Source organism: Neophocaena asiaeorientalis, unplaced genomic scaffold (assembly GCF_003031525.2).
Source record: "Neophocaena asiaeorientalis asiaeorientalis breed wild unplaced genomic scaffold, Neophocaena_asiaeorientalis_V1.1 scaffold203, whole genome shotgun sequence".
NCBI lineage: Eukaryota > Metazoa > Chordata > Mammalia > Artiodactyla > Phocoenidae > Neophocaena > Neophocaena asiaeorientalis.
The window spans coordinates 933,946-944,623 of NW_020172776.1; the positions used below are offsets into that span (position 1 = coordinate 933,946).

General features: G+C 50.3%; 1 protein-coding gene across 5 annotated transcripts in view; it reads left to right on the plus strand.

The window, feature by feature from the left end:
• The window catches only part of FYN (FYN proto-oncogene, Src family tyrosine kinase), a 199,429-nt gene extending 189,068 nt beyond the window's left edge, over positions 1-10,361 (plus strand). For 4 of the 5 annotated variants that reach the window (XM_024740943.1, XM_024740946.1, XM_024740947.1 and 1 more), the window contains one exon: positions 9,692-10,357. In XM_024740943.1, the coding sequence (XP_024596711.1) occupies positions 9,692-9,900 (209 nt within the window). In that variant the 3' untranslated portion in view covers positions 9,901-10,357. Of the gene's footprint in view, positions 1-9,691 lie in introns of all 5 variants that reach the window. The other variant, XM_024740942.1, reaches the window with a different exon arrangement.
• The last annotated feature ends 317 nt before the right edge of the window (positions 10,362-10,678 follow it).

Below are 10,678 nucleotides of genomic sequence, written 5' to 3' on the forward strand. Positions count from 1 at the left end.
ACAGAAACGATAGTGGAGATTAACGAGGAATTGAGGGCTCTTGCAAATCCTCAGTTTGTAATCGTATCTTTGCAGTCAGAGGAGCCGGCGAGGGCCGATTAATTTGTAATCCCTTTGTTCCCTTTTTATGATTGTTTCTGGTCATCTTGGGAGAATGCAGAGAAGTAAAGAAGATCTCTTTCTGGGTTGGTCGTAGCCTCAGGACTCCTAGGAGAGCCAGGTTGGCACAGAGGCAAAATTGACAAATTCCCTGTCTCTGAAGCACCAGCACTGGCGGTTAGAGATGCAGGCAGAAGGCAGTTTTATGGATGCTGTGGCGACTGCTGCCCCCGGCACGCACCATGTGGGCAGCTGCTCTGGGAATAGCCAACTAGCACGGCAGAAAGGGCCGCCCCGGAGGGGCCTGGAGCACAGCACGGGCATTTTTGAATGGCTCCTCAAGGGGGAGAATGTGCAGGTCTCGGGATTTTGAAGATGTGAAGGCACCTCTTTTTTTATTGTCTGAATTTTGAATGAATCTCTTCCTGAGTCCCCCAAGTTTCCAGCCCCCCGATGTGTTAAATGCAGCTGTGGGGGAAGGTTAACGTTTTGCGTTTCTGTGAAGCCTTTCCTTCCAGGAAGACAAAGCTGTTTTTTGTTTCTCAGGGTCACACGCAGAAACCAAGACAAAGGGGAGAGGGGGGCGGCAGCCTCAGAGAAGGAAGGCAGGTGTGTGTTTCTGAGGGAGAGTCTTTTGTCGCGTTTGGTTTTGGCATAAAGAAAGCGGCCTCACTTTACAACTTAGGCTGGGATTTTCATTAATTCGGCGTAGCGTCAGTAGGTGTGACCGCGCCTGGCATTTTGCTCGACCTGGGAAATCAATATAAACAAGGCATTCATACTCTCAGCAAGCACTGATGAGAACGGTCCTCAAGCAAGACACTGTTTTAGTGGCTGGAGCTAGAACAGTGAGCAAAGGAATGAATCCAGTCCCTGCACTCACAGAGCTTGCAAGTCAGATGGAGAAAGTGTGCATCAAATCCAGGAAGAAATCAGCCTTTTTTCTTACTTCTCTATCATTAGAGGAAATCATTTTCGAGGGATGGAGTACTTGAACTCACCCGCCGTGGGCCCCCAATCTTAATTGTGATAATGGGGGAGGGGCCCCGATTCAGGTATCTGCATACAGCAGGTCCTGAGAAGGGCCTTTCACTCAGAATCCCGTGAGGATGGCAAAGGAGTTTGACAGGGGAACCAAGTCCGCTTTACTGCGCTTAGTTACACACTCTGAGCAACTGCTGACACGCCGGGGGCTTTGACAGCCACCCTAATTCTGCGAGGGCGGCAGAGAGAAGGGGCCACGACTGGGAAGCTTCACGGAGAAGGCACGTGGGGTTTCCCCCTCAAGTTGAGGAAGAGGGTCCCAGACAAGGACGGGCATGCGGAAGGGCGCCCGCTCAAGGAGCCGCAGGCTTAGTCTGCGGAGGAGGCCGTGAGGCAGGGGTACCCGGACCAGCAGCTGGAAAGCCTGGCCAGAGCCCACCGTGAGGGGCCTGGTGCTGCCACAGGGAGGCCTGGCCGGTCTGCCGTGGTGGCCAGGGGGCCGTGGCAGCCAGGGCGTGATGGGAGCCACGGAAAGTTGTTCCCTGACCTGCCCCTCGCCGCGGATGCTGCTTGTTTTTGTTCTTTAACACAGCTGTCATCACATTTAATCGGACTTCTGAATCTCACAGTACACTCTTCTTGAGGGATCCCTTTTACATAGAGGGATTCCAATTATAGGATGATTACCTTAATGAAGAAGAATAACCGCTAAGGAACAGTCATTCAGCTTCACCCAGTGTCGCCATGGAAGGAAGGCCCTTCCTGTCCGCGTCCTCGCCGTCTGTTGGTGCGACCGCGTGGGCAGTATGTGCTGAGGGGCTACTCCTCCGCTGCCCTGAGTCCTCGTGCCTGTGGACAGCACCCAGGACAGACCCCTAGTCCCCTTCCACCGTGATTTCCATCCTGACTTCTCAATGCAGTTATTTCTCAGGTGGCTAGAGTGTATTTTCACGTAATTCTTGTTGCAAGAGCAGTAGGTGGAGACACATTTTTCTGAACTCTTTCATACCTGAGAGTGGCTTTCTGTCACCTTCACACACAGGAAAGTTACTTCGGCTGGTGGTGAGGATGGGGGTCAAGGGGGAAGGGAAAGTGACTTCCCCACTGCCCCACGGTGGGCTGTCATCCTCTGGTGCAGTGACCCCCTTTCATAGAACTTCCCGCTTCCGGTCTCTCCCCCCTTCCCCTCCCCCACCATTCTATCACTGTCACCACCAGAGTTATCCTGGAAAACACAGACCCGCTTATCCTACTCTACTAGTTAACAAGTCCATGGCTCCCCCTTGTCTTCCAGATAAACTCCAGAAGCCTTTGTTTGCATTGTCCTTCATACCTCTTCCCTTCAGTCATTCCACAAATATTTATTGAATACCTGCTATATGCCAGGTGCCGTTTAGGCCCCAGGAGTGTAGCTGTGAACCAAAAGACAAAAACTGTCCTCCTGAACTTTTCATACCTTAGAGGAGAGAGACAATAACACAAATAAGCAAAATGTATTCAGCACTGGCTGGTGGTAATGGGTAAGGAGAAGAATAAAACAGGGACGGGGATAGAGGGTAGCAAGGGAGGACCTCCCCAGGAAGATGACATCTGAGGAAGCGAGGCTCAGGGTCGATACCTGGGGGAGGAGCCTCCCTTCAGAGGCAACCGGAGCACAGGGGCCCTGAAGAACCGCCACAAGGCCTGTGTGTCTAGGGCAGAGGGAGCCAGAGGGCCAAGAGGCCCCAGGCAGATCAGTAGGGTCTTCCTGGGTCACGGTGAGGACTTGTGCTTTTACTGTTAGTGAGATGAGTGACTGATGGGTTTTGAGTGGGCAACGTGACCAGATGTGATTTCTTGCTTGCCGCTTGCCAGCGCTTCGCACCAAGAGATCTCTCTCAGACACGCAAGTCTCTCTTCTCAGCTCCACTCCCTGCCTCCGAATCCTTCAAAGCCCGGCCCAAACGCCCACCCCCTCCTTTGTGTAGCCTGCTCCATGTCTCTTCCTGGATTGCACCTTCTGCTTGCTTCCATGCCACTGGGTACATCTCTGCTGAAACCCTTGTCTTTGTGTCTCTATTTCCCAGTAGCTCTGAACTCTGAGAAGGGGGCTCCTTTTATGTGTTCCCTATGCCCAGCACAGTGTCTGCCCCATAGTACACTCTCAGGAAGTCTAAGTGAATGCATGGATGCATGCATGGATGCATGCATGGATGGCTATAGGCAGGGGGAGAAAAGATTATGCCTATGAGGCTTTTAAAACAAGACTTTGCCCATAGCCTGCAAAGCCTTTCAGCTCTATTTCATCATCTCCACAAATAAATATAGCATGTTTTTTCCCAGCCACAAAGTAGCCTCTGTCCTCAAAGTTGTTCTGAGGAACTGACCCCGTGATCAGTTCAGACACCATGTCCCAGCACCGTTCTAGGCAGAATGTCCCGGCCATTCAGTGCCCCGGCTCTCAGCTGAACACCTGCTTTGGGAATTTGGCAGGATCTGACAAAGCAGGAACGTTCTCTTAAGTGTATCACATTTATTCATCCATTTGAAGCACTTTCAACTCTTTTAACAACCGACAGCTGCCTGACTTCCGTGAATGCGTCTAGTCACTTGATTATGACTTGAAGAGGAAGATAACTAGTGAATGTATGGCATTTTCCTTAAAGAATTAGAAGTCTCCACCTTTGTCCTCCCTCTGCCCCACTCAGATGCCTCAGACAGAGCCTGAACTGTAGACTTACATTCCTCTCTGTTCAGCAGCCCATCACTGTCGCCTGCACTCTTATCCCCACTGGGCCCAGCGTGATGACAGGAGCAGGTTTCTCTTGGGGTGGGAAGAAGTTAGGGCTCTGCCGCCAGGAGAATGGGAGGTGGGATGAACCTTCGAATCTCAGCCAGGGGTGCTTTGTCCTCCCTGCCCCCATCCACAGTCTGCAGGCTTTTTCTTTCAGCTCCTGGTGTTCCCTCCAGAGGGAATCCTTCCTGGAATGCCCAGGAGTCGTGTTGTCACCTCCCCCCACAAAGTTTCTCTTGGCCAGTGTGGCAGGTGAAGGAGAGAGGGCGGGAGGAGAGGGCAGTTCTTCCCTATCTGTGCATTTCCGCGGCCTTCCCGGTGGGCACCCTTACCCTCACTGTCCCTTTTTCACGTTTCTGGGACAAAGGAGCTGTTCGTGATACTGTATTATCAACTTTAAACAACCTTTGTGTGTTATGGCACCTGAGTAGCCGTCATTTCTGTATTTATTAATAGAGTGGGCTTAATAAAAACAGCTATCCTGAGCTTATCTGGTTAAGATGTGGAAAGAGAAACAAAACTAGTCATCCTTGTGCCTTCTCAAGGTCACTCCTTTACTTTCAACTATCCTCGTGGAGCAACATCTATCTGCCCAAAATCTGTACTTTGATCTCATAACCAAAACCTAACTTGAAGCGTCCCAGTTGTAGCCCGGTAAGATAACTAGAGCACACAGTGATCTATCTGATAGCACGCTCTCGGGCTGAGCAAGCACCATTACCTGCGCCCTCCTTCCTTCTGCCCTCCCGGCACCCCCAGAAATGCTCAGCAGACAAGTAAACAGAAGGGCTTTTTCCAGGGTTTACGTAGAGGAGCCAGGGGGAGCCTCTGACGGAAACCCTTATGCACAATAGGGTCTAATTTCGTTTCAACGGAAAGCTCGGTTTGCTCAAGTAAGCTGGATATCTGGGAACCTGAGCATCATTCCCATTGTCAAAGTGCTTAATTATAAACACGGCACAAAAATCCAGGTTCTCGCAACCCCTCGTCCAGCCCAGATGCAAACCTGCACGGGTAACAGTGAAGATCCCCTATTGTATAGAGATGGCCCCTCGGAGATCCGTATTAGGAAGCTGCACAAACGGAGAGCTATAAAGCCCAACACCTTCCGTTCATAGAAGACATTGTTTTCTTCAAAGAGCTAAAAGCACAGTGAATGTGGAGGTGTTCTCTTGACAAGTGGAGAAACTGAGGCCAGGGGAAGTCCAGTCACCTGCTGAGAGACACAGAGTCGAAGTAGTGAAGTGGCTCTGACAATGAAAATGAATTGTTTTCTTCCCTAAAGAACCCAAAAGAAAAGCGAGGAGACTCCACCGAGTTAACATCTAGCTCAAGGAAGAGGAATAGGAAAGTGTAAAAGAAAAGGAGGGAGGGGAAAAAAAGGAGAGAGGGAAGGAAAGCACACACGGGAAAGCAGACATTGTCGGCAACCATACGTAGTAAGGGTTGCAAAGTGAGAGTTGGAAACTGGACCTTAATTCGGGAACCTCAAGGAAGCCAGCAGCGTGATTTGGAAGGATAATGTGGTCATAATGGCAGGAAGCGAATGCAGTCCACTCGGCCAGAGAATCTCAGCTGCAGGATTTGGGGCAGACCACTGGAAAGGATGCTACTAGTGGCCACGTTTGAGAGCCTGAAGTGCAGGGTGGCAGGAGGCCCTCATGGAAGATGCAGAGAAGGGCAATTTGAAAAGCAAACCCCAGCACGGCAGGCTACACGGATTTTCTGTGAACTGAGGCCCACTGAGTTGTGCCCTGTGAGAGTGACCAGTGGAAATGGCCCATTTTCCTGACTGACGCCAGGGAGAGCAGGAAGGTAAGGAACTGCTGAGGTGGGAGCAAAGGAGGGCAGGCTGGAGTGAAAACAGAGAGCACATCTGCTCGCTGGCCGCCAAGCCCTGCGCCCCTTCTCTGATGCGGAGGTTGGGGACCAGGCAACACACCCTGGGGGGCTTTGTGGCCATGACACTTCCCACGGTGAGACACCACCGGCTGGTAGAGACCACCCTCCCATTGAAAAACAGTCTCTACTGCAGCTTCCCCTGAGAACTGTTGGTGACAGAGTTTCCCTAAAACATACACCATATTTTAAAGTTTCTATCTTTTCTGTTTCTCCCCTGGCCTTCTCCCCACTGAAGAAGGAAGAAAAGGGCAGAACATTCCCAGGCACCCTCCTCCACCGCCGCCCCCGTCCCTGCCCACCCCCCGCCTGCTTAACGAAGATTCATCTCTTCCAGCGTTTCCATGTCCCTCGGGATTCTGCTGACCACCCTGGCACTCAGTCTTCTGTGTGTTCCCTTCCCAGTCCCTGGCCCTCACCTCCCAGGTGTTGGATAAAACCAATGTCTTGGGAAAAGTGGCTAAAAAGAGGGGAGATAACAGTTTCCTTTGTAACAAAAATATGAAGCCATCTAAAAAGGAAACATGAAATAGTAGTATAAAGAGGAAAATCCATTTTTGCTAAAAAGAAATTCTTAAATATGATTTTTCAAAGTTCTTAGAGCCAAAAGTACTATTTTTTTAAAAATAGGAACACAACCCACTTATTCAGGGTGTTGTTTGTGAAATAAAAGCTGACCCAATCCTTGCTGAGTGGGCATCTCTTGGTTGCACGGTTACTGCTGCCGAGGCCCATCGTGAAGGTGCCAGGTCCACTTCTGGCTTATGGTTGGTTGGAAAAGAGCCAGCCCCATTCACATTGTCATTGTCAGCCAAGTGCGTTGTCTTACGTCCCACTTTTCCAGCAAAGCTGACGTTGGTATGTTTCTCTTTGGCCTGGTGCGTGGAATCGGTTTTGTGTGCTCCCCATGCCTGGGGAGCCTGGGTAGAGGCGCGAGAGGGGAAAGAGGAGAAGTGAGTAGAGGGTGCAGGCAGAACGGAGGTGGAGAGTGTGCACAGGGGCTGGCGGCGAGGCTGCTGGTGCCCTGTCCCACGTGGGCCAAGGTCCAGCTCCGTCCCTGGTCACAGCTGCCTGGGAAGCAGGCTGCCTCGGGAGACGCTACATGCTGAGGGTCAAGCTGCCGCATCCGCTGTGTCCCAGGCTCAGGCAGAGCACTAGAGAATCAGGCTTGACCCAAGTGGCCAATTAAACTTTCCATTGGTGGAGACTGAATCAAGAGTTTCTAAAACATACATGCAGTCCTTGCATTTGAGTAGTTTGCTTTTCAAGGACATGCAACGTTGACTGACATAGGGCCGCGGAGCAATAGGAGAACGATTAGTTATACTCCGTGGTGTGGTTTTGGGTGGTCTCAGTGCCAGAATAAAGCATTAGAAGGCATTTGGGGGTGGGTTGTACCACCTCCAGAAGGGCCTGTCACACCTTCCGAGGTTTTAGACCTTCCACCTGTGGCTTCTGAGATACTGGTATTTTGAAACCAAGGTCTATACTGAAATACAAAGCAGGTGCTTTGGAGAAGGCCCGATACGCGCTTATGCTCTCTTCCTGACCCTTTCGGGGTGGCTGGAATGTGGTGGCTACTGCCACTTCTGATGCCGGAGCGTCCCAGCCAAAACCCTTGGGACTGGATGTACCTCAGAGTCTGACTCGTTTGTTTTTGTTTTTTTTTAGAAAGTCCATACAGTGCTTAGACCATAATTTATATAACACCCTAGGAGAGTCTGGGGCTGCACCCTGTGTTCAAACACATTCTTACTTCTATAGCGATATGTATGAATGAAGAGAAACAGTCGATAGCCTCACACCAGGTCAGGCTTTATGGCCGAATGAGGTGAGTTCGGATCAATTTTGCTGCCAAGTGAGTTTCCAGAACTTTTGCTTTGCAGAGCTTGTTGGATTTGGGGAACGTGGATAAGGACATGCTGGTCCCTGTCCCGTGCCCTGGTTTGTCCAGAGCGCTGCAGGACACTCCAGCGTCTCCCCTTGCTTCCAGCTCCCCCGTTCCATCCCGAGTTGTCAAAATGAGTTTTCAGTAGTGGGAGGAGGATTTAAGGTAATAAGCCTCAGAGCTGACTGAACATCCAACTGAAGTGGGCCCCTGTAAAGACAGGCATGGTGCAGAGGCAGGGGACCCAGATTCACTCACCGAGCCTCTCTCACTAAAATAAGGGTCACCCCCGAAATGTGACCAAGGTTATATTAGAATAATTAAATCGCAGGCCTACTTCAACACAGCAGGAATAATACACGGATTTTATCCCCTCAAGGAATTACAGTGGCAGAGAATAAGAAAGCATCCTGAAAGGGTTTGGATAAGCTGTGACTGACAGGGCTGTGCTGGACAGCCACGGGAGCCGGGATCAACCCAGCTCCAAAAGCAACAACAAAGAGAACTGACAACAGATCCCGAAGTCTGAGTGTCCCCCACTCAGGGGGACAGGATTGTGACCTGGGCCCAGCTGCTCTGGCCAGGCTTACAGGGTTCTAGCCAGCAGGTTGCCACCTCCTCCAGCATTAAAGGGAGCTGCTACATGTATGCGCTGTGTCCTGCTGATGACATCCCTGAGAGCTGGGGGAAGAAATCTGGGTTTCTGAATGGCTGGAACTCGGGCTCTTGCTTTTGTAAATTAACTGGGTCAGAAGTTGGAGAGGATTATAGGCTCAGGGCCAAGGAGCAGCCAAAACATACAAGGGCTTGGCAGGCAATGGCAGAACATGATATGGCAGAAAAGGGAAGGAAAACCAGAGGAGAGAGCCTGGCAGTGATTGGGAAAGGGGTCAGGGCGTTCGGCTCACCCCAAGTGTGGTATTTCCTGTTCTGTCAAGAAGGCCAGCGTGCAGGGAGGTTGCATTCTCCTGAGGGTTAGCAATCTCCCAGAATGTCTCCTGTTAGCTCCAGGCATCCTGATGTTTCACTATCAGGCAGCTCCCCCGGCGGGTCGCAAAGGTCTCCAATGATAGATGGCCTGTCCAAGGTCATCAGTAAACACAGACGCCCTGTCTCCCCATCGCAGTCATCAAACCTCAGGGCACCTAGGGGTCGCTGGGCTGGATGGTGCCCAGCGTGGTGGCGTGATGTCAGATCTCAGACAGCGGGGCACCAAGAGCTTGCCCAGGCACGAGGACAGCCAATTTATGAAGTTCATCAATGGAGCTCACGGGTCCTGTGAACAAAGGACGGTTTATTTTTCATTCCATGGATTTGTTTTTATCTGCTTCATTCATATTTTTCTCAGTTTAATTGAAGTGTAATTTACATACAATAGAATTCAACAATTTTAAGAATTCAGTGAGTTTTGTCAAGCATAAATAGTCACACCTCCACATACAGGATATAGCACATGTGTTGGCAGACTACAGCCCGTGGGCCAAATCCGGCTCCCACCCTGTTTTCGTTTTGTACCTTTTTAGACTTGTAGAAAAATAAATAAGATGAAGAATATGCGACAGGGACCGTATGCAACCCGCAGCACCTAAAATCTTTACCATCTGGCCTTTAGGGGGATGGTTTGCTGATACAGAATGTTTCCATCACTCCTTGGTGTTCCCTGCGGCCCCTCTGCAGGATTCCCCTTCCACTCCCCGCCCCCCCCCCTCCCCAGCAACCACTGACCTGCTTTCTGTCACTGTAGTTTTACCTTTTCTAGAATTTCATATAAATGAAATCACACAGTATGTTGCCTTTTGTGTCTGGCTTCTTTCACTTATAATGCTTTTGAGATTCATCCTCTGGGGCTTTGCGTGTGTCAGTAGTGGGGTCCTTTTTTTATTTCTGAGTGGTGTGATAGCCCATTAAAGACAGGGTCTAATTTAAGACAGCCCTCAACATGTTTTAACCACCCGCAGGCTCCACGTAGAAGAAAGAGGAGGTGCAGGGGGCGGTGGCCGTGGCCAGGCAGCCCGGCACACCCGCTCTCATGGCCCTTGTCTTTGCAGGCATGAACAACCGGGAGGTGCTGGAGCAAGTGGAGCGCGGCTACAGGATGCCCTGTCCGCAGGACTGCCCCATCTCCCTCCACGAGCTCATGATCCACTGCTGGAAAAAGGACCCCGAAGAGCGGCCCACTTTCGAGTACTTGCAGGGCTTCCTGGAAGACTACTTCACCGCCACAGAGCCCCAGTATCAGCCTGGTGAAAACCTGTAAGACCTGGGTCTGCAGAGAGAGGCCTGGTCCAAGAGGCTTCCCCGCCCCCTCCCCATTAGCTTTCAATTCCGTAGCCAGCTGCTCCCAGCAGAGCAGTGAGAACTGTCCAGGATCAGATTGCATGTGACTCTGAAGCTGACGAACTTCCATGGCCCTCATTAATGACACTTGTCCCCAAATCCGAACCTCCTCTGTGAAGCATACGAGACAGAACCTTGTTATTTCTCAGACTTTGGAAAATGCGTTGTATCGATGTTATGTAACAGGCCAAACCTCTGTTCAGTGTAAATAGTTATTCCAGTGCCAACGATCCTAGTGCTTTCCTTTTTTTAAAATGCAAATCCTATGTGATTTTAACTCTGTCTTCACCTGATTCAACTAAAAAAAAAAGTATTATTTTCCAAAAGTGGCCTCTTTGTCTAAAACAATAAAATTTTTTTTCATGTTTTAACAAAAACCAACCAGGACAGGTGTTTGTTTTTTTTTCTTTTTTCTAAATACGAATATATATAATATATACATCCCTGTACATACACCATGTGGGTGCTAACGTGGAGACCGTGGCCGACGTGGGCCATAGAGCTTTGGGACCCAGAGTGAGGATTTGACTGGAAAATCAACATAAAAGCACCGGTGTTATTCTGAAAACCAGTGGCCTCGTTCTTTGGCTTTTGCAAAACATGATTTGATTTTTTTTTTTAAATTTGGATTGCACTTTTTTGGTTCATGACTGCGCCTGTAGATGGCTGTTACTTTGACTCTTTTCAGCAGCACCCGC